The 24443-nt window shown below is 48.2% G+C and overlaps 1 protein-coding gene across 4 annotated transcripts in view; it reads right to left on the minus strand.

The window, feature by feature from the left end:
- Nucleotides 1–684: 684 nt before the first annotated feature.
- KLHL3 (kelch like family member 3) overlaps nt 685–24443 on the minus strand; it is a 49367-nt gene continuing 25608 nt past the window's right edge. For all 4 annotated transcript variants that reach the window (XM_075441483.1, XM_075441486.1, XM_075441484.1 and 1 more), the window contains 10 exons: nt 22542–22651; nt 17991–18107; nt 16829–16978; nt 14193–14310; nt 13257–13454; nt 12334–12435; nt 9681–9809; nt 6056–6196; nt 5698–5841; nt 685–5331 (listed from right to left, as the gene is read on the minus strand). In XM_075441483.1, the coding sequence (XP_075297598.1) occupies nt 5303–5331; nt 5698–5841; nt 6056–6196; nt 9681–9809; nt 12334–12435; nt 13257–13454; nt 14193–14310; nt 16829–16978; nt 17991–18107; nt 22542–22651 (1238 nt within the window). In that variant the 3' untranslated portion in view covers nt 685–5302. The remainder of the gene's footprint in view (nt 5332–5697; nt 5842–6055; nt 6197–9680; nt 9810–12333; nt 12436–13256; nt 13455–14192; nt 14311–16828; nt 16979–17990; nt 18108–22541; nt 22652–24443) is intronic.

Consider the following 24443-nt stretch of genomic DNA (forward strand, 5'->3'; position numbering starts at 1 on the left):
TGCAGGAAGCAACCCACAGTATGTCATTACCTGTTCATCAGGCAATTACATTTCAGGATTCCACACAGTAAATATGACTTCATATGTCGTTTTGTTATTACCAGATGAGGCACGAGGAGCATTTCTGGAAAATTTGAGAGCTCATCGAGATGCATTGTAAGCATAAGACAAAATAAGTTGTGCTACCTGTTCAATGCATTGGTCTTTCCAGGGGTGCAGGAAATGTGTTGCTTTACAGTCTTATTAAGAAATACTGAGCCCATGGGGGTAACCTCTCTTTTTCATATTTTCTTTCTTCTCAACCATATCCACCAAAAGGTTCTATCTTCTGCCATTGACGCCCCTAACCAAGGGCTTTCCCACCCCAGGGAGAGATGCTCCTCTCCCGCACCCCAGCAGCCAAACAGCCTTCACCTTCCCCTGGAAAGGGGCAGCACAGACCCCAGGAGAGCATCAGAGCCAGGTGTCAGGGCAGCAGCTCCTCCAGCACTTCGACCTCTCAGCATCGGCACATGCGAGGACCGCTGCCCCACTCCACTGGACACAAAGTAAACCCAGGGTTTATGTTTGCTGTAATTAAAGAAGGGGAAGAAAAAAAAAAAGCCATGTGGAGTGATGAGATTGTTCCTCACTGTCAGCAACCAACAAAATCAAAACTGACCCAGAAGAGTTTCATTAGTCCAGTTTTTATTCAAATTAAAGGATGGGGAACTACAACATGATTTTCTTTTATAACATAAATATCTCAGTAAAGAATGTTTCTTGAGTTGTTCGTCACACTGGACAAGACAGCTGTCAAGAGAATCACTTTGCAAAGTTCTTGGTCCTTCACACTCATGCAAAAAATCTTTAATTAAAAAAAATGAGCTTAAATAGTCAACGAACTCAATACAGTATACTGTCAGCTGCTGAACCAACAAAGTCTGTTTTATAAAAACAAAGAATTTCACACCCAGGTAAATTATTTCACAATCATCCATTACTCGTAAGGGTTTTTTATACATAAAATATACAAATTAAAATTCTCAATCTTTATTTCTTGCCACTGTAGAGGAAAATAAATTTATGAACCCAGAAACAAAGATAAAGGCAGAGGGGAAACAAGTTAACTCGTTGCCAGACTATAAAGTCTGACACGCTCCCAAACACTGTAGCTTTGAGCAACAAATTGCCCTCACATGAATGTGATTTATGGGCACGATGTTAAGCCAAGGGGGCAACTGCTCTGATACTACATTTTATTAGTAACGAATACCAAAGGTTAAAAACAAGCTGCATTTCTCTGTTGAACCATCATGTTAGCTTGATGAACAGGCATCACACATCGCTGGATATTAAGGATTTTGGTCTCTAAACACTGCAAACGAGAGAACAGAATTCAGCTTTCATGGTGGTGTCATGCAAATGCTGCCAAGTGTATTTATGGTAATTACAGTGCTCGACACATCTGTACAAAAAAAGTATTTGGGTAAACTGAATGAACTGAAAATTGGTTTTAATCACCCCCAATTTATCTATTAGGCACAAATGGAAAAGATGGACTGGATTCAGAACTCGTTTAAGCAACAGATTGCTTGAGGCAGATCTATGCGGCTTCACACGCGCCCGCCCGCTCTGCGAACCCAGCAGCGCGCGCAGCCGCGGGCGACGCCGTCGGCTCTCGGGGCCGTCCATCCCCGGGGAGGCTTTCTCCGCGAGAGCAGCGTCACCTCCGGGAAACCCACGGCCAGAACCCCGCAGCACGCACTGACCCCCGGAGAGAGCCAGCAACAGCAGAGAGCCGAGGAAAGCCTTCGTATTCCCGAAGGACCACGGCGAGGAAGCAGCCCGAGTTCGGTTTGTAAAGCTTTTGCAAAACCTCCGGTGATCATTCCCCTGGTTTTGGCAGGCTGGGGGGTTTGCGTGCGTGGTTGCGTGCATGGCATCTTCCACCTTCCAGCAGTGCCGTGCTCACGCAGGAGCCGGGAAATGCAAGCGCTGAGGGACAGCTCGTCCACCAAGCTGCCCAGGAAGCAGCCACATGGCACAAGAAGAAATAAATCAGACTATTGAAATTGTTGTAAAATAACTAATAATCTATGAGCGTACTGGTGACGGAGGTAATGGGTTTTAATTTATCTCATAATGTTGAGGCCAATGCTGTCCTTCTAATACATCAGAATCAACATAAGAGCTATCCCAGATATTTAATTTTTTTGTGCAGAAAACACACAGACTCACACCCACATCACGGCCAGCAGAAACTGCACCGGGGTGTAAGAATCAGACCCAGAATTTAACAGAAGTGTCACTGACAACCATAAAAAGCAATCCAAAAAATTATTTAAAATTTTCTTACAAAAATATTTACAGTAAAATTTGTTAGCAGTAATGCTATGTGTTCAGTCCTAGAAAAAGGCAGTCTTTAAGGGACCTGGCTCAGGTGCTCGGGATTAACACCACAAACATGAAACCACACGCCAAAGACAGACAAAGTCAAAAAGCATTTCAAGGAAGGGGGATACAGCTGGTTCGTCACGTGTTACAGCTGTTCATATTGCATAGCTGGAAAACGAGGCCACTTGACTTGCATAACACTGCAACGCTTGAGGAGGGAGGAGAGAAACGTGTCGTGTGCCGTCGAGGAGAAGTGGCAGCAGCCAGGAGCAGCACCAGTCACCCCCAGCGAGGGCTGCGAGTCCCAGCCCTGTCCAGCACGCTACAGGTCGAGGTCAGCGGTGGGCAGAAATGCCATTTTACAATAGCAGAAAAACACCAAAACCTGTTTTCCTCCTAAGCAAGGCAGGTTTATAGAGACATACAGCAGAGGAAAAAAAATTCTCCAACTTTCAGGCAAGTCCACCTTTCACAACATCTGACAAACACAGCAAACTCCAAACTTGCTTCTCTCCCACACTGACTACCAGCTTTTATCTCTAGCCCACAGGAACTCAGTCTCTGGGCAATCTTTGCCTTTGCTCCAGTGATGCTAGGAGTGTGAGCAGGTTAGTTGGGAACTGTTCCCAGCCACTGAGCTCTAGCTGGGCTATACAGTAGCTCTTTAGCTTTACGTTCCCTACGTCTACACCAGAACTACTGAGGGCCATGTGTGCCCACATGCTTGTCCACCCTTGTCCAGCCATCTCCATCAGACAAGAGATGCGAACACTGACCAAAAAGCTTTGCCTGTCCCGTTTTACCCTCTATTCCCACCGGCTGCATGAAAGGGAAACACCTTTTGGCGTCTGCTTTTGGGGCAGTGAGTCGGAGTCAGCCCAGCCCAAGGCATCCTCTTGCTTCTGTCACCACAGAGCTGCATCTCGGGACCCCGACCCGAGGGCAGCTGCAGCCAGGGACACATTCTGACCGGCCTCAGTAGCTTTTACAGCATGCAACACCTCGTAAAAGAGCAGCGCGTCGTACTACTATTTTGGCACATTTCACTGCAGATTGCAGAACCCAAAGCAAGACCTTTAAAGGGTATTATAGAAAAGAACTAACTTTTTATTACTATCAATTTTCAAGACCTCTGAGCTGACATACAACAAAAGGGTAGACATCAAGAATAATACTGCCATTTCTTTGGACAGTCTGCTTTTGTTTGTAAAAACAAGAGCATCCAAAGAGGAGCGGGTGCTACCTAACGCTGCCCGTGAAGCTGAGCCCCTCTGTGAGAGGCGAGGCAGCAAAGCAGTGAACAGGCACCCGTATCACAAGGGCCGTGTCAACTCCAGCACTAAAAATCTACCTTTTTCTAGAAGTAACCCACTCCTTTACAAAAGCTGCACAAAGTGATGTAGTCTTAGACCCCTCTGAAATAAATTTTTAAGTATTTTTCTTTTTGGCTGTAGAAGGTCACATGGAGTCTTTTTGACAGGAGATCTACGGAGAAAGAGACCAGCAGAACAACAGCGGTAAGTGCTGGAGCTCGACAGGAACATGGGCAGATTTGGTCCTGCAGGCCAGCTGCCAGCTACAGAAAGCCTCAGCTGATCTACAGGGAAAGAAACAAAAAACAAAAGAACAACAAAAAAGGAGAGAAAATACCTTTCTTCAGCTGGGGAGCCTGTTGGGAGCCCACCCCTGGACGCAGAAGCATGCCGGAGCTCACAAGGAGACACAAACAGGTAAAGTCAAGCATCTTCCTAAACAGAAAGCTTGAAGAATTTGGGATGTAAGCAAGACAGCTACCTTACAGCTGGATCTAGATCTGTCTGTTTTGAATAATCTTGTGAATTCTTCATACTAATAGAGGAACGCCTTCAGTACGGGCAAGATCAAAATAGCAATTACAGTGACAGTGATTAGTTAATCTCCACACTCTGGAAGCATTAAAACACCGCAGGTATTTTGCCTTGCTCGTTAATCCCCGCGTGGGTGACGGAGGGTTCTCGCTGTACGTAATGTCTCTACACTAATGGCACCATAAGGTATTTCCTTTATCATCTAAACGCTCTATTATGAAATGGCGTTGAGATGCTGGACAGAGCTGGAACTGGGGAATTCAGCACAGCTGAAACGCACGGGCTGGGAATATTTTCCACTCAGGCAACATTTGTTTCACGGGAGCCATAAACCCCGTCGGAGCAGCACACGTTTTGTGGGGTCGCGAAGTTTGGCGTGGTTCAGGCGCTGAGGTTTCAGCCCCAGGGAAGGCACTGCCCAGCAGGGCCCATCACATAGAGCAAACAGCATTCATGGCAAGTAGAAAAATCACAGGGCATTTATTTCCACCGTATGACAAGCATTTCGGGGACACATACAGTAGTCCAGTGGCATTTACAAACGTATGACTGAGACAACGTCACACTCAAGCCAGAGCACCCTGTTCCAGTCCATTTCTGCTGACGGCTTTTCTCGGTTGGTACTCAGAAGTTTCCACTGCCAGTAGTAAAGTCTACCTTCCAGGCACAGTGAGTAAATAGTTCAACTGATAACGTGCACGGAGCATCAGTAGTGAAGAAATCCAGAAGTGTTTGTTTTTACTCACATGCCCAAACGTAGCAGTTTTGTTTCACACAAGAAACTCAGTGCCTGCGGTTCAAGCACAGTGTTTATCTCGGGACACCAGCCATTGAGAAGAACGGTTGATTGCACCACAGAGAACAAGCAACACCTCGTCTCTAGCACGGAACAGCTCCCCAGAGGGATTTTCGCTTTGCTGCACAATCCACCGCAGAGCAGATGATGTTCGTAACGTATCGCTTGTCATGCTAAGACGTTAACAGCAATGAGATGGGTCAAGCCAGAGGTCAGTCATCTTCCCAACACCACCAAGCTGGATCCGCTTCACTTCTGCTCCTCGCATTGGCTTGATCATGTGTCACAACGGTTTGTGAATCACAGCCACACCTGTTGTAAGAATGGACAGACACAGTTACCATAGGACCAACCCCTGGACAGACACAGTTACCGTAGGACCAACCCCTGGACAGATACAGTTACCATAGGACCAACCCCTGGACAGACACAGTTACCATAGGACCAACCCCTGGACAGACACAGTTACCATAGGACCAACCCCTGGCTTGCAATGTGGCTGAGATCGCCCTGCAAAGCCAAAGACCAGCAACAGGCTAGCAGACAGGTGTCTACTGCTTCTATGAAAGGTTCCTCTACCAAAAGCCACATAAAACAGACAAAAATATAAGATTAAAGCTTCAGCAGGCACAGCCCTCAAGCTTATGAATGTTGCCAGCTCTCCCACAGACTATTTACCTGCGTAACTTCTCCCCGTGCTCATGCTGGTTGGTAATAACGTCCACTTGTCCGTGATGGGGTTGTAGTATTCCACCGAGGCCAAGTTACAGGAACCATCATCTCCTCCCACCACGTAAAGGAGACCATTCACCGCACACACACCTCAAAGCAGAGCGCAGATGGTTAGACATGGGTTAACTCATCTCCCACAACACATCGCCTGCCACGTTCTGATTCATTCCCGAGCAGATACCTCATCTTCCATTTTTATCACTTTCTTACAATACTGATCACTTGCACCACTAGCACATCGGTCGCTTTAAAAACCACACAGACAACTGCAACCAAACACCACAGAAAGGCTTATTGTGGTTACCTGCATTTCTTCTACACATATTCATGTCTGCTACTTGCTTCCAGGTGTTTGTTCCTGGATCGTAGACTTCCACACTCTTCCTTACTAAGGGACCGTCGTGCCCCCCGGTAGCGTACAGCAGCCCGCTGAGAACACCAACGCCTGCCAAACAGAGCCCAGCATTAACCAAATGTACAGGTGAAAGGGTTGCATGTCCCTGGACCTTCTACTAGGTATTGCCTTGGCTCCTCAAAGGCACTTCCAAAACCTGGGCCACATGTGCCTCAAGATCACCTTGGACACGGTCAACTCTCCACCCAGCCAGCACATGGCACTACAGCAGACCCACGTCGTAACGCCTGGCAGATGTCCTGTCTTCCAGGGCTAGGCCCCTTCTCAGGTAGATCTTCGTCTGTCTGAGGTCAATAGTCCAGTCCCACAACATTCATCGGCCTTTATTCAATCTCCTTGGACTGACTTGTTCTCTCTTCCCTTTGCCTCCCTGACTGCTGCACCCCACCCCACCTCATCCCTATCGGCCCAATCTTTTCTGCCACGGGGCCCTTTGCTTTCTAGCTTGATGCCCACTTCCAGGAGCTTTATTTTTTTATATTCCTGCTGCCTTTGTGCCTCATGGCTTCATCCCTTGGACACTCTTCCTCTTCTCAACAACTTACTGGCTCCAGCCATTGAGGCTGTCACTGGGTTCCTCTCCCCCAACTCCTGCCCCCAAACATGGCAGAAGCACTTGGCACAGACAAGGTGCTTCCAAGGCCACCTTCCCAGCCACTTTTGCAAGCCCCTGGCTCGATCTCTGGGAATGACATGGATCTGAAGGGTGCTTCTGCCTAATATTAAGTAAATTAATTAATTTAAATGTTCACCAATCCATGAGAGTTAGAACTTCCAGCAATATATCTTCATTAATAGGTTCAAAGGCCTCTATTAAAATTAACAAAGTGGGATGTTAGTGAAACAGAAACACAGATCTGAATTGCATCATTTCAGCCACGGGCATTAACCAGGAAGACAGCCCCTGTGCCCTGAAGATGGACTCGCGCTGACGTCTGAGGGAAAGGCACAGAGACAGAAAGGCGTGCACAGCCAGGAGAGAGGCCCTGCCAGCATAAAACCGGTGAGTTTTCAAGTTGGTCCCTGTGCAAACATCTTTCTTGTTTGCCACGTGCAGCACAGGGAAAGAAGAGAACAGGAGCAGTGCTGTGATGGCAAGCTGGAGAGCATGCACCACCAGGGCTTGGGAGCTCCTGTGCCGTGGAAACATCTCCTGGTGGTGTGTCACATCCCAGAAACGCGATGTGTCACATTGCTCTGAGCCTTGCCATGGTCAGCAGGAGCAGGGACCACAGCAGCCACTGTGCTCCACCTGCAGGCCAGCAACACGAGGCGGGGAGGGAAACCATCTGAGCATTATTGCTCCTCCCTCACCCCAAAACCAGGCCAGCACCTAAGTGAGACTAACTGACGAATTGGACTTGACGGTTGGATTTGATGATCTATGGTTTGACTTCATGGTCTTAGAGATCTTTTCCAACCCATGATTCTATGACTAAAGCTCCAGCAGGCTCCACCGTCTGGGGGACAGAAATGCCGCCACAGGTCTACCACCCTCACCTCTCTCTTCTCGGGATTTTCTTAACTTGCTACTGCTGGCTTTGGCTTTGACCAGCCATCTCTCGCTGTATCAAGAGGTGCAAAGATCCCAACATGACACTGGGACTCATGGTTCATCTCATTGATGGTAATTAATGGTAATTAATCACTAGTGGTGATCACTCACTGGTAATTAATCTCTAACTACGATAAATATCCACTGTACTGGGCCACATTCTCAGTCTGGTTGAGGTACTCCAACATGCAGCATCTAGGAAGAGCAGAACACGTCCCACTAAGTCCTGGCCCCAGAGCTGGTGCCTCCCAGCTGACTGGGGAATGGGAACTCATTCAGCTGGTGAGGAAAGCCTACGGCGCCTGAGCCCAGCAGCCTGGGTTTGCAGCACCTCAGCATTTGACTATATTCAGCTGTTAGCAAAAAATTACACCTTTAAAAAATAACGTGCTAATTTAAGCAAGTAGGAGAGTATGAGAGTCAGAAATGGCTGGCCCAGCAGACCCGGCAGCACCTGCACATCCCCCCGGCACGGATCGAGGACACCCTAGCACTCACTCGGGGACACGCCGGGACTCAGGGACACCCCAGACCACCCGTCCCCACCTCCTCTAGATGCCAGCACAGGGACGGCAGCACTGAGCACAGCTTCGTCCATGGAGCTGCGGGACAGACCGTGCTGCACTGCTGGCAATGAGGGGCACCGGGCAGTCCCCTCTCTGGTGTCTGCTAGAGGGGCATCTCGGTGACAACCAGAACTTGAGGAGCTCAGCTTTCAGGTTAGGAACAGAAAATTGCAAGGCTACTTGGCATGCGAGCAAGAGCGTTCCTAACACCGGACTTGCCGTGTGGAGATGTACTTGTAAAGCAGTGCTCAGAGTGTTTCAAACAAAGAAAATCCACTAAAATCCATCCCACTACAGGCACAGACTGTGTTGTTGTGTTTCAACATGAGATACTCATTCTGTATGCTTGCATCAGGCTAGGTTTAAGCACCAAGCAGACACTAAAAACCTCGCCAGCTGAATTCAAACCAATAGTGTGTGTGACCATATTTGCCTCACCTGGAGTTACGGAAAAGATATTAAGAATGAGGAAAGCAAGCTGGCACGTGGAGAGCGGCCTCCCAGCCGCCCAGCTCCGAAGGAAATCCCCAGCACAGCTTAACCTGCGGGGTTCTTTCAGCCCCCACGCGAAGGGCAGCTGCGGGGCCTGGCCGCTGTGAACCGAGCGCTGCACGGCTTGACACCGGAGAGGACCCACTGCACACACTGAGCAACAGGACCATCGCCGACACATTCCCTGTCATCTGAAGACGGCTTTAAATGCAATGGGTAAGAGCTTTTGTCCCCTTCAGAAAGGAACAGCCACCGAGAGGACAAGTGCCTATGCAGCCTAACATCACGTAGTAAGTTAGAAACCATCGAGACTAGAATATGATTCTTTTTAAACATGTCCTTTCCTCTAATCCTCCAGGCCACCAACTCTTGCTAGCAAAAGGTACACCAAAAAACAACTTTTCAGGGGCAATCTGAGATGAATTTTGTCACCTTGACCTGGTCTGCACATCACCCAGTGCAGATGTGCTTTGTGCTGCAAAGCACCCACTGGCTGCTTGCAGAGAAGACCCAAACGGAAAATCCATCTGACAACCCCGAAATGACAGGGGAGGCGGCAGCACGGCTTGGCTTTCCAGACCCCAGCTGAGCCTGCAGCTGGTGATTTGGAAAGAGAACTCCTTGCTTACAAGCACGATGCATCTGTTAGCAAGGCTACTTAGAAACACTGAACATTATTTCATTAATCCAGAAATTAATTTCAGTTTGGCAGATTTTAACAAAGTCAAGAGAGCTCCTGAGAGCTTCCAAGCAATTATGGTTTCTCCCCTCATGGGAAGGAGGGGGAAATAACAGGTTGCGCTTGCCAGCCCAGCAATGCCAAAACACACTTATTCCTTCCCGAAAGCAAAGGAGAACGCAGTGATCATCCACGCTTAAGAACACATCTGGGAGCCAGTACCTGCTCCGCTGCGTCGAGTGCTCATGTCGGCTACGTAGGTCCACTCGTTTGTGGCTGGGTTATACTGCTCGACGGTACTAAGGCACTGACGGGACGCTCCATCGTAACCCCCCACGGCGTAGAGCTTCCCTGGAAGAGACACACATTGGCATAGGCATTACGGCTACAACTGATTCACCTCACCATCAGGCCTGACGGCCCCAGGACGGGACAGATCTGGATGAGAGAGGCGCTGGGAGATGTGCCTAAACCTGCTGGGATGCCTGGGGAAAATCCATCTGAAGTAGGCTCACAGACAGGCGGGACTGTTTTTAAAGCTGTCGACTAAGACATGGAAACAACACGACACAACAGCTTAATTAGAAGCCAAAATCCCAGAGGATTTTCCAAATGACTTGTTGGCCCAGGAGAACAAGTAACATCAAAGCACGTTCTGATGATCGAGTGCTTCCTCCTGTTCAGGTGTCACAAGGAAAACTGCCATCAAACGTACATTAATTACAATATCATATGAGCAATAAATATGCAACAACCTCTTATCTTCACATAATTCCTGCATGGAAACCTAGACCTGATTTTGAAGAACCTGGGCCAAATCAAAACCAACCAACATTGCTAGCACAGCTGAGGCCAGCCTGCTCACTCCTGCCTGGTGATCACAGCACAGAAGATACCACAGCAGACCCTCACAGCATGGTCTATCTGTCCCTCCCTACCTCAGCTCAGTGAAAGCCGGCCAACATACACCTGGCAAGACTGGAAAAACAGAGTCAGATGTCACAGGACTACACCATACGTGACACAAGGCTGATGCTCTGCCGTGTCCTCTGTTCACGGCCCTGACTGATCATCTCTCCATATCTCCCTGTATCGTCTATCAGCTCGTTTTGCATTTAGGCAGTAAACTCTCTGGGCAGAGAGGGTTTCTTTGTGTTTCTTTACTAGACCACCTAGCACACAGGCGTTCTAGGTCTAGACCAGGCCTCCTAGACACCGCAACAACCAACCTGTAACAAAGTTCAAAAAATATGCAGGAAAATTCCTACCCAAGTTTTTTGTACAAAACCCACGAATAAGACCAATTTTCAGTCCGTAACAGCAGAGCCTGGCCACAAATGAGCTGTGCAATTCTCTGTCACACAAGACTCCCACCAGTAGTTATCATCTACAGCCTTACACCTTTCCATCCTCCTGTTTCCTTGATGTTTGCAAGGCTCAGAGAACAAGCCACCTCTTTTATTCCTCGTGGTCCTGCCTCTGACCCCTGTTCTCCCTCAGCTCTACTCATTCCTTCCTTGGGCTGCGATCATTAGGAGAGGTTTGCAAGGATCAGGTGTACGACCGCACTCCTCCTGTGTCTGCCTGGCTCTACAAACATTTCCAACTCTTCTCTGTGCTGTTGTTTCAACCTGCCTGGTGTTAGTCAATGAATCAAGGCAGGAGCGCCAGACAGAGCAAGACAAGATAAAGTTCCCTGGCTGGCATCAATTATTAGATGTTTTTAGCACCCACAGACATCAGATCAATCTTCATCACATTCAGGTGAACACTGTGGATTAACTGCAGGCTGCATCTTGTTCCCTGCACCAATATGCTGAGCTCTTCTTCCCCATCACATCTGCTCTCACTTTATTTTTTTTTTTTAATCAGGGACTCCAACACTTGCAACCCTTCTTTGCACTTACAAACAAAGCAAAGGAAAAGGATTCCATATGCCTCCAAGCAGCAAACCTGTCAAGAGAAATGCATCTCTCGGGTATGTATTTAATATTTATCCACATTCAAATGACTGGTGCACTTCAGCAAATCCCACTGACTGCCAGCAGCCCGGCACTTCACAAGCATGGGCCAATTATGAAGGAAATGCTTCTTAAATATGCAAATTTAGAACAACCACTGCTATTTACTCTGACTTTATCTCGCTCCCTCTTCTCCCATAAATACATTTCATGTACATACACACATTTTGGGTATTTCCCACGCACACAGGTCAAACCAAGGCCCTCCAAACTCGGTTCCAGCTCACTCGAGTTTGGTGCTGACACAGAGGTGCCAACAGCCGCCGTGGTCCCTCCAAGCATGCTCTGTGCCCACCTCACCGCTGCCGCAGCACCAGCTTTTGCTGTCATCGGTCCCTGCTCATTTACAAACCACAGCAAATCGTGCCGGGCGTGCCGGCAAGCCTGATGTCAACAAACACAGGTTTTAGCTTTCCTGTCTAACCGCCAGCTTAGGGCTGTGGGAAGGACCACACTCCTGTTTGTCTCGCTGAGTAGATTTTCCATGATGGAAAATCCACGCAGCGTCTGCCGATAGCAACAGCGTACACCGCACAGCACCGTTGGCTTCTACCGGCCAGAAGCAGCCCGGGAAGAATAAGGATTCAAAGAAACCTGGACACACCTCATGGCATTCACAGGAGGCATGGGCTGGTCTGCCATGGGTCGGAGGCTCTTGGAAAGCTACACCTGATTTTTCACTAAGATAAAGAGGAGAATGCAAAAAGCTGCAGCAATTACATCATCTAAAACAAATCTTTACCAACCAATCTAGAGAACAGTTCCCGCAGTTCCCTCCTATTGCACTTAACCGTTCAGGCTTCTGTTTGACCCAGTAACATTTGCTTGATGGAAATGGCTGCTGATTTTCTTACCCTCCACAACTCCAACTCCAACACTGCTTCTTCTTGTGTTCATGGGAGCCACAAAAAACCACTCATTGGTTTTATAGCTATAGGCCTCAACTGATGCCAGACCTAGTTAAAAAGGGGATACACAGGTTTTCTAATTAAAAAAAAAGAGAAGAAAAAAAGATTGGTGTTGCACTTTCATCTGCCTTCCACCTCCTCCCAAGCCCGTCATTCCCCCCACACTCCTGCAACCCAATTTTCTAGTCCCTTGCCTTCAGGCTGGGGCCAGCACATCAACGCCACTTCGTTCAGCAGCTGGAAAAGCTGTTACCCCATGGCCTCTGCCCCGAGACTGCTGCTCCTCCAATGTGCTGGGGACACCAAGGTGGAGCAGAGTCCAGATTCCAAGCCCAAAAGTCCATGGTCTTACAAAATGTCCATGCAAAGGTTTACAAATTCCCCCAGATCCCGTTGCACTGTACTCATCCCCAGCTGAAACAGCGAGTTTAGGGCTTAACCAAGTGGCGAAGCTGTACAGCAGAGGCAGAGGTGTGAATCTCAACATGAAGTTATGCCAAGAGAAATCCCAGATACACACACCCCGTAAGATGCCTTGTTGGCATTTTATTCACGTTGCTATGCAAAATTTAACTAAAATCAGGAAAAAACTCTTTTCAGTGCACAAAAAAGCATATTCTTACTGAGAACAAAACTGGAAGAACTGTGCCACTAAAGAAAAAAAAATAGAGAGATACTCTGCAATTACTGATGGGTCAGAACATGCATGTGGTTAGTTACAACATGCAGTAAACCCAATCGCTGGCTCTTTCTCTATAAAATTATAGGGAAGGGCACAGGAGCCTCGCTAAAGCTCTGCAGTCTTTGCAGGGGTCTCTAAAAACATTTTTTCAGGTCAGGCACTGCCTGGTTCTTGCTCAGTCACCTACCGGTGCTGCCATCAAAGCCGCCCACGGCATACAGGAGATCATTGAGCACAGCCGCGCCTAAAGTGCTTCGTCTTTCCTGCATGCTGGCTATGGACGTCCACTGGTCCTTCACGCCATCGTACACATCGACCGTCCGGACCCTCAAAGATCCGTTAAAGCCCCCGACAGCATAAACATTGCCAGCCATAAACACCACACCTGAGAAAAGAGGAGAGAGGTCTTATGGAGGTTTCACAAACAGCTTGGGAAGCGAGTATCATCAGACATCTGCCAGGGTGCATAAGACAGCAGGGAAGAGCAGAACGTGGGCAAGTCTTTGGCATTGGCTGCAGGTTAAGAGCATTGGCGCCAAGTCTGATAAAACATGTGTGTTGCAGGGAAGGTGAAATGCACATAAATGTGTGGCAACATACGGCACAGATGGATTTCACACCTGAGTTAGTAATTTTCTAAGCCAGAGAGGACACCAAATGGTGATCTACATTAACAGCCCTCTCAGATATCTTCAGAGGAACACTCCCAACTTACAGATCTGTCCTCCATCACCCACTCCTCAGCACCGAAAGGGTCTGACTCAGCTCCTTTGATTTTCACCAGGCAACCAGCATGGGAAACTGGATCCCTGTGGGCTGCCAGGCCAGCGGGATGGTAGTAGGAGGGGAAACACTGATGGAGGAGCAGCCAGGAGAGAGAAGTGATGAAGGGGAGACAGTGGCTACGGAGGGCAGACAGGCAGGAGCAACCCCTCTAGAAAGCAAGGCACCCACCCGAATGAGAAGGATCCGTGTGTGTAGTGACAGAGGAGGAAGGAATGGCAAAAAGAAGGAGCTGGCCAGGGACGCATAGGAAAGCTGAAGGCACGACTGAGGACATCCAGCCAGCCCTGAAGAGCTGCACTGGGAAACCGAAGAAGGTTGCAGCAAAAATTCCCGTTACCTGCTCTGCATCTCCGTGAGGGAAGCTCAGCAACTTGATCCCACCGCTCCTCCTCAAAATCATAGCATTCCACGCTGCGAATGGCTTTGGGTGCTTGCCCGCCCACCACGATCATCACCTGGAGAGGGAAGACAAGAGCTAGAGAACCTCAGACACCAGCCCACACACCTGATCTCTGCAAAGAAACCATCACCACAACCTGGTCAAGAGTAGCTGCCAAAAACATGCTGCAGGCCCACTAGAAGCCTCTGCAGCGACACTTATTTCAGTCAATTCTATTCCAATGGGGAAGAAATTGTCTCCAATTTAATGCATGCTAAATATGGCAGCCCTGCTGACCCCTCCTCACTGTTTTACCCATCAAACACAAAACCGCTTGGCACCACGGCACATGCAAGACTTGCTGAAGAAGTATTTTAAAGCGAAGAAGATCCCAGCATGACTTCCACAGCCAGCCCACTCTTTAGTCATTATCTCCATGGTGGTGCAAAAATTAATCGATGCCACTTAGCAAATGAAACCTGACAGCTGTATTGCCACCTGCGGGGAGGATGACACTCGGGAAATCATCAGGACTATTCAGACCCGGGGTGCTGGGCTACCAAAGGAAGTGATTTTTCAGCTTCATTAAGGCTTTTGGCTGCAACATGTATGGATGCAAATCCAGTAATTAAACCCTAAATTCCTTACAGAGAGGGCAGATCTATGTGAAGGTGACCAAGGCAATCTCAGGAGCGCAAGAACCACTCTGCTGGATCAGGCTAAAGGTCTGTCCAGCCCCAGATTCCATTCCCAGCAACAGCAAGCAGCAGATACTGGTGGAAAAGACCTAGATGGGGTTCCGTGTGGTCCTTCCTAAATCTGCCCTGTCTGCCACCAGAAGACAACCTCCCGATGGACTTGCTCACCTGCCCAGGGACAGTGGTCCCAGGGCTGCCCATTGCTGGGCACTGCAAACCAACACGTGCACAGGCAGCGTCCAAACCACCCGCACCTACGGACAGCTTGACCTGCACTTTGTTCTCAACACATTTTCTTCGACCCACCACAGCTACGAAGAGGGAAGATTTGCTCCCCTTATCACAGCAAATCAGCAGGAGCAAACACTATCCGAAACAATCTGATTTTTAGAAGGCCAGGGAGCTAGAAGCAAGATAACAAGGCTTCAAATACAGTCAAAGAATAGATGGGAACTGGCTTTAGCCTCTGCAAGGAGGCTGTGAGTAGCTGCGGGGATAAGATCGTCACTTGGGTAATGAGCTCCACTCCAATCACGGTTGCTTTGAAAGTACAGAGCTAGACGGCAATTTAAAGGATTTGAAGAGTATGGAAATAGTAGACTGTTTGACTTACAAAGATGAGAACACGACATAAGAAAGCAAATTGAGTCTAAATCAGCAGCCTGACTACTAGTTGAGTAACAGTCTTCCACGGAACACTGCAGAGCTCCACATGATTACAGCATTAAGAGATTTCACAGCAGACAGTAATCCCTCCCCAGTGGGACCAATGGACCAGATGAAAGTTTCTCAGTAACAGGATTGCTGGAAGACCATCACTTTCTCCCCTTCCTTTACAGTTAAAAAGAAGGGAGGAGAGACCTGCAGATTTGGGTTTGTACTCCTAGGTCATGCCTTAGAAGATGTTGAGAACCTCTGAACTTGCTGATTCACTGTTTATTTCATCCTTAACTACTTCAGTCCTTGAACAAGGGTCACGTCAGCCATTCACGATAACCCCAAAGCTACGTTCTACCAACCTCATCTCAACACCAGCAGGCAGAAAGGACACAACACACTGGCACGCTCTGCAGAACCACAACTGCTCGATGAACAGTCCAATATCTAAACATCTGAATAGTTCCTCATAGCACAGACCTCATACATCATCCCACAAACCAAGCTCCCTACAATTAGTGCTTAGAAAAATAATATTCTGTGGTTCTGATGTCTTACAATCTCTGAAACACTTATTAACAACTTCAGCGACAGTCTGTTGAGAGACATCGTGCCAAACTGCGTTTATCTCCGGGGTACAGGGAAAACAGTTTCTGTTGTCATTTTTTTCTTCACTAATAAAGCAGTGGCCAGAGCATCACACGCCTGCAGGATAAATGCAGGGAGTAACGAGGATTATTTAGTCAGTAGCTGCTTTGAGTCTATTGAAATTCTCTTCCGACGTCCTGCCCGCGGGTCTGGGTGCCGTTGTTTCCTGTTTCCGACCATGGATACAGGAGAAGGAAGGGCACCTGCTGCAACCCCGGCGCTACAAGCCAGCAGGCACCTCCGCCAACCCTCTGAGCTCTCCAGGCAGCAGCCTGCAGCCGCTCCACAGGCCAGCAATTCTCAAGTCGCAGCTCCTAGAGCAACAACCACACACAAAACCACTCTGTGGCTGACCAAATGTTTGGAGAGCGGACCCCTGCCTCTGGGAGCAGTGACACTGCTTCTCCTAAGGGCTTATCCGAGTTCATCCAACTCAATTATGTATCCTTGGTGGGCACAGGCAACACCAGAAGAGGGAGTAAAACACTTCTAAAGGACGATCACGGAGTGAGTGAGAAGTAATGTGGCAAGCATGCAAGCTCCTTTCAAAGGCAGAAAATGCCACCAGTGTGAGTGACGACCTCAGCTTACCTTTGGCAGGCTAACGGGAGTCCTCGGCTTTGTTCTGGGATTCTTTATCAGTTGCCTTTGATCCAGAGGAAGCAAATGATATTTCATGGCCTCGATAAGGAAGTCTTTACAGGTGTTGTTATTCTTGATTAAAGCTTCTTCTTCAACTGTCTGAGAACACACACACACAAAAGATCGTTTAAACTGAAGTACTTGGTGGCACAGGTCACAAGGAGCTTTGCAGAAAGAACATAAGACCTGGAATTTCTCTTCCAAAGTACCAACATAAAAAAAAAAAAAAAATGCAGAAGACAAACACACGCATCCAGCTCTTCCCAAAGAAATGCATGCAGTAACATCCGAGCTTCTCACTTCTTTCCAGTATCACTCACGAGTAGCAGTGCTCCCTCTATTTTACCACCCTCTGCCAGACACTCAACTCAGCAGAGGAGAATTCACCAGGAGTCTGGGTACAAGATAAGCAATTTCTTTCATTTGAGGCAGAATTTTTAAGGACAGGCCATACCTTTTACTCAATCAGAAGATATAGCTGAGAGAAAAAAACACACTATGGGTTCATCTTGTGAATACAGATTTTATTTCAATTGTTTTGATTTTTTTTAGACACACGATAAAAGCATAGGAGTCAAAGCACCCCTATGCCAACCCCTTCTTTGGGGATTCTCAGCTCATTATTGAGGCCCAGATCCCAGGAATGAACTCCTCAAGAACAATCTCTAAGGTAGAGAGCACCTCGCCTGCCACTCACGCAGACCCATCTCTATGTGCAGAACACATCTTAAGCCAAAATTCTCACACATGACGTGTTTTCACCAAGCCAAATTCACTTGTGCATTAGGGAAAAACACTGCACAAGCTTGTAACACCACCACTTGGGTATTTTCAGGGTGAAAAATCCCAATATATTAACTTCTAAACACTTCCACCAAGAGGGGCAGGAGCTCTGCTCTCGGTACTGCCTGGCTGAGCACTGGTCACTTTTACAAGCAGGCTTCTGCGCGCACACACTTACTTCAGAGTCCACCCGGTTTTTCCTTTTATTCCTGTTTACAGGCTCAGCGACATGCCAGATTACCCATCTTGGACAGAAGCAGCCAAGCCATCGATTAAGGAGCTACCAGCAGCTTACGTGCAAGTATTAATTACTTATTTGCAGACTAACCTGTACAAGATAATCTCTGGGCAAAAGGGGTAGGCGAACATGCTCCATCAGTTTAGCCATGTGCTCTAAGCGAGATTCCTTCTCATAATTTATCCAAGAAATAACCGCTTCAAAGACCTACACACAAAAAGCACAGTTAAACGGAGAAGAGAGAACTGGCTTGCACAGCCACCTACCCCAAACCAGAAGCATTGCGGTTTTACAACATCGAAGGAAGGAGGTACAAGATCTCTATCAAACAGTTGAAAGAGTCGTGACTCTGGCCACAACATAGCAAAGAGGCGAGCTGACCATGCATATTAATAAGCAGCTTCACGTCCAGATGTGCTGTATCACTTTCAAAGCTGAGCGTGTGTCCAGGACAGTCCCACACCTCTTGGACATTAGGACTGGAAGGCAGCCAGGAAACTTCGTCAGCCTGCTGACATTGGCACGGGACATTATTCACCAAATCAGCCACAACGAGTACTCCTGAGAACAGAGATCTCCCCTCCCAAAGGAGTCTGGCCACACAGTAAGTCACTAGGCTCACCATTGTATTTAATCACTGCACCAGTTTCCTCCCCCACCCATAAACCAGTTTGCCCCCCACGCAGGAAAGCCCCTGCCCACGGAGCCTCTGCTCGGCATGCACTGCACTGCTAAAAATACTCGGCTGCTCCAGCTGGGAAACAAGGGCAGGCTGGACTTCTGGTCCGAACCAACAGCCAGTTTTACTCCCAGATCCAACCGGTTCAGATAAGCATCCAAACTTTGACTCCGTGACGAACGGCTCACAACCAACCCCATGCAGCGGGAGCCGTGCAGAGCCCGGCGCGTGGCACGGACGCGGGTAGAAGCATCCTGCGTGGTCTCCTGCCATGAACGTGCATGTGCTTGTGTAACTGGGAGCCTCAGTCCTCTCAGAAAAAAGGCCTAAAAATGTCACTGGGAGCGGGAAAGGCTTCCCAAAACAGCCAGCAAGGCAAGCAGAGGGGCTGGTGCAGTCTCAGATGCTGCACAGCAGCATCTGGATCATCGCAGTGGAGTTTCCCCATGGAGCCAGAATTAAATTGCGACCCTTAACTCACATCCACAGGCAAAATTCCCCACGTGCTCTCGTGACCCCGGTTGCTGGTGGGGGGCTGAGCACAGCCCTCTCCCACAGACCCCAGCCATCCCATGCTTCCCCCAAAAAGCATCGCTGGCCCTGCGCCCTCAGCACATGCCCTTGGGTTTCAGGTCCCCTCCAGGGTCCCCAGAAGGTCAGGCCAATTTGCAGAGATATCCCATCCCTCCCACCCCTCCCCAGGAAACCCTTTTGTTCGGTCCTAGGTCACTAATTTAACCAAATTAACCAGGACCCAGGGCAGCATCTCTCGGTCCCCAGTTGTTGCTGGCAAACGTATCTGCAGGAGGCACCGGCAGACGCGTCCTCCCACACAGGACAGGCACATCGGAAAGGGGTTTCCTCTTCTCACGCTAAACTCTATACTTTAAAAAAGCAGTAAAGCCCCAGCCTCATCTCCTCTGCCAACAAACACTCCTGCTGAACTGCTTGGGATTCAGGACACTGCGATGAGGGTTTAAGCAACGCAACGGGGAGCCGTGCAATCAAATCCCAGCAAACGCGGAGGAAAATCACTTCTGCAGAACCCTTAACTATTTCAAAATGAAAACAAATAAACAAACGAACAATTTCACTTTGGCTACAAGGCTTTTAAAGCAGAAACTAGCTTGTTGTGAGATTTTTAATTGCGAATGAGCGTGGAAGGAGCATAAAGCAAATGTTTAGCCAGCAAACATGCTTTTCATTAACCTCTTCCACACAAAAGCTGAACCACAGAACGGGTCACGGGACTGGCACAAACCCAGCTACTGACCAAGACGACAGCGAACAAGTCTTAAGGGAAGGTAAAGCAAATGTGCACAGGGAATAAACTGCTTCCCGAGTTAGGCATACACTGCTGTATCTACCCTAAAAATAACAGAAATTTTTTAAAAAATCAGATTCTGGCCCCTTCTGTTGTCTCCAATTCCTAATTTTACGAGAAGAGGGGAAAAAAAAAAAAAATCATAATCCAAGACAGCAATATCTCTGTTTAAAGGCTACAGCTGTTTCCACTACTGCCGTGCCCTCCCTCCGCACGCCGTGCCCGCTGCAGAGCCTGAGCAGCCACTCCCCGAGGAGACGGGCTTTTGCAGCCGTGCCAGACCCGCTGCCGGGCTGCGACGACAGGGAGCGGTGACCCACACAGCTTTCTCCAGAGCAGGGGCACGGGCTGAGCTGGCCCCTGGCACCCGCCTGGCCGTAGGCGCAGTCCTGAGCTTGGGAGAAGCAGATTTCCCACTCTACAGCGGGGAAGGGTAAAAGCCTGGAATATCCCCTTTCTGCATGCTCCCTAAGCAAAGAGCAAGCCCAGATGTCTTCCCAGTCTCTTCAGCCAGAAAACCAGTTGTTAGATACTCCCAGGAGCGAGGACCAAACTGTGCATCAGCTCCCACTACACGCTAGCGGCATGAGACGATGAGTGGATTACTGGGCTCTGTGTAAAATCCTCAATCCAAATATCCCAATCCTTTTAAAGATTTCTTCCGTCACTGTTCTGAGCTGGCAGGAGCCCTTTCTCACGGGCTGGAAGCCCCTCCATTTCACACACCGTTAGTAAATGCGAATAAACAGGATTTTTTATAGATTTTCCTTGCTTGTATACACTGTTCTAATTCAAGAGCCAATTAGGTCAGGTACAGAAAACACTGCTAAAACTGTCTTCAAAGTACTCAGCTACAGCAAAAAGAGCAGGCAGGGACCAAAATAAACTTTTGCCCTAGGCCAAAAGGGCCGGGGCAACTGCAGAGGCTGGCAAAAGCAAGGGGGAGAGGGAGAGAAAGGAGGATACTCTGAGTAATGGGGAAATGTTGGCACCGTTTTACAATTAAAATAGATTTCTGTGGCAGCAAACAATTTTTTGCAATTTTGTATGTACAGATATATACACACACATATACTTTTCTATATATAGACACATATTTAGTTTTTTATATTTTTATTTTTATTTATATTTTTTACATATCTCATATGTTAGCAGATAGGAAGAATAAAGGTCAGGAAAACTGCTTGTCTGTCCTGAAGCTAAAATAAAACAGCAGCCTATGAGTCTGCCCTCAATTTTCAGCACTTCTTTGGACTCCAGCACATATTTCATGCTGATGTTCCAATTCCATTCTCTGCCTCTCTCCTGTTACTCATATCTGTTGTTTTGAATGTGCAGCTTATGCTTACATTTCCTTCCACTGCCTTGTATTCTCAATTTTTACAATCAGCTAAAGAAATACTGGTTTTGATTGTATAAAGCTCAGACGAGGGAGGGAGTACTTTGATTTCTCCGGGCACAAGGCCAATGAAAGCTTTTTAACAATGCTGCACAGGACTGGAAAAATCAGTTCCTAAACTTGCACTTCCCTTTGCAGGCTGCTTGGCTCAGGCAAAGCGATTCTGCTGCGAGTTCACGCCATTTGTTTGCTCCCTTCTTGGCCCTGCGTGGCAGCTCACAGCCCCCCACCGAGACGCCCACGCTAGCCCCACGCCCGTGGAAACCCAATCCAGGAGCCTCCAAGTCTGCTGGCTCAGGATCTGAATGAAGCATTCCTGCATCCACACCTCACAGGGTGCTGGTTTTCTGGCAAGCTCGATGGTCCCTGAGGGCCCCAGCACCCACGTGTCTGAGCAGGATGGGTGCACACACCAGGATGTGGAGACCAGCAGCACCAAGCACACCCAGGTCCAGGCTCATCCCACCAAACCACAGGCACGCAACAGAGGTCCTGAAGGTACGAGCCACGTACTCCCCAAGCTCTCCTGTAGCCTCCCACAAGTGTTCACCTCCCCGTAGCGACAATTCGGAGGTAAGCCGAAAGACTCAAGGCACACACCTCTCCCCAGAAACCTGCTGCAGGTCATGCAGAAAGCCCACATCAGAGAAAAGGGCTGGACCTGGTGTTCACCACGTGCCATAACCGCTGGTCACCCTCCTTCCCAGGACTACGGACTACACAAAACGTGCTGAACCATTTCAACCACAAAAAAATCGTCAACCGGTGCCTTTTTTCCCCTCGTCCATTAAAAACACTGCTGATGCTAGAAAAATGTTTCTTTCTTTCATATTCTGGTTGTGGGCCTCCTTTAGTTGTTCTGTCCAACATGCAACAGAAGTCAATGCTCCTCCCTGGCTGAATGAAATTGCCCTTTTTTTGAGGCTTTATGGCAGGTAATAAGAGCTTTACACCAACAGCAGATGGGAGGGTCCCAGTTTTCCAGAGAGGGAAAGTATTTCATTCGGGCCCCCAGGGTTTTGGAAGAGATATGGATCTGAGAATTATTACTTCCTAGAAAGAACAATCAGGTGAAGGTCATTTTTATGTGTTTTTAGGATCTGCATTATTTTTAATTTTCCTTTCCATATGATCTCTGCTGGAAAATGGCCCCTAAAAATTATGAGAACAGTTCCCAATGCGAGATCTCGAAACATTGCGACATTCTTACATTCACTGCTGCTATACAATTTACTGTACCTTTTCTTCAGAGGAGACTGTGAGCTTGTCGCTTGATATTAAACTGCAAACCTGGTCCAGACTAAGGCTAAGAAATTCTTCTCCTAGCATCACCTCAGGAAAGTGCTGCTCTGTTCAACAAACGAAAAGGGGGAATAGAAAGTTATAATGAAATCCATGCTTTAAGTCAATGGAAGGACTAGAGCGTTCAGAGAACTGCTCTTATTGCAGCTCTGAGCACCCGAGACAAACACACTGCGACGGCGGAACAGAAACAGAAAACAGTCTCAGAGCAGGTGAAAGAAATTTGATGTTATTTCAGGTAACACAAGCCCTGTGAGACACTTTCATAAATTAGACTAAATGGGAACTTCACTTTCTGCAAAGCCTCCAAGTACCTTCCAGTGGCAAACACGATTAGAAGTGGCAATTGAGAACAGTGTCCATGCCTTCCTAAAGTAGTAAATAACCTGGTCACCTGAAGATTCAGTTCTTGCCCGCTTCAACAAGCTGGACAGAATCAGATCTGCTCAGCACCTGGACGAGATACTCCAGCAAGGCTACCCGATATTTGTAGGCATTCAAAGGAAAGCCCATCTTCAACAGGAACCAGCCAAGCCGTCCGTTTGGTGCATACGCTCAGCAGCAAACAGCGACGGACCCCAGGGTGTCCAGCTGAATCTGTGTGGGCAAGGGGGCCCGCAGAGATGGGCAAGGTAGGGATCCCCATCCCATGCATATAAATGGAAGGAGAGCTGATCCCACTTTTAAATTATTTCCTCAAAACATATAAATTCACAGAATCACAGAATGTTCGGGGTTGGAAGGGCCCTCTGTGGGTCACACAGTCCAACCCCCCTGCCGAAGCAGGGTCACCCAGAGCAGGCTGCACAGGACTGCATCCAGGCGGGTCTGGAATATCTCCAGAGAAGGAGACTCCACAGCCTCCCTGGGCAGCCTGTTCCAGGCCTCCGTCACCCTCAGAGTGAAGAAGATCTTTCTCGTGTTCAAATTCAACCTTGCCCCTGCTCCAAACCCTCAGAACCTCTCTTCCCCAGCAGCCTTGCCTCTTCCCACTTAGTCTGCAACTGTGCAAACTTCTTTTTTTCCCCCTTTGCCTCCAAATCCCTCCATGCTGTAACTTTGGGTGCCACTTGAAAGACAAAAATACAGCAATTCACACCGCTGCCTGTAATCCCAAGCTGGGTGACTTGTGACCAGTTGCAACACAGATCCAAAAGGGATGATCAGATCCATCGAGCTTTATATCCAGCTAAAGGGCACTAGGAAAAAATTACTTTCTTGAAAAGAATTTTTAGGTGAAAACCATCATTAGCCAGCTGCAGACAATTTTAGTTTTGCAAGCATTTGTTACAAATCATGCCAATTTTACCTTATGAGCACACGAATCTTGGGTACTTTATCTGAAGCCACTTTTTTCAAGCCCTAATCCCTTTAGCTTTGAGAAACTCGGACTCCTGCATCCAAAGAGCTCCCTCCGCAGCAAGATCTGCCTCTAGTTTTCACCTCTGCAAAGCACTTCGCCTGCCCAAAAGCAGCACTCCAGGGACACAAGCTGCCGTAACTTCCAGAGAGGAGCTCCTTGGAGACAGCACCCCAACAACTCCTCCCAATCTGCTGCTGCAGAAGGCACTTGGGCTTCCCCAACCACAGACCCCACTTGGTCTAACAGGGACCAAAACACCACAGCTAAGCCAAAGGCTCCGGACTAAAAATAGCAGTATCTGGATAAAGTTTAAAACTCTGTTATGCTGGGAATCATATATAAACTCTAATGAACTCGTCTGGCTTTAAATACTCCAGCAGCAGGAAATGCTCCCCACTCAGTAAGCTGGATGCACTCTGACTTCTGGACACAACCTCCTATTCATTCTGGTCTGGCATCTGGCAGTAGAAAGATAT

The sequence above is a fragment of the Opisthocomus hoazin genome, chromosome 22, assembly GCF_030867145.1.
Source record: "Opisthocomus hoazin isolate bOpiHoa1 chromosome 22, bOpiHoa1.hap1, whole genome shotgun sequence".
Taxonomy (NCBI): Eukaryota; Metazoa; Chordata; class Aves; order Opisthocomiformes; family Opisthocomidae; genus Opisthocomus; species Opisthocomus hoazin.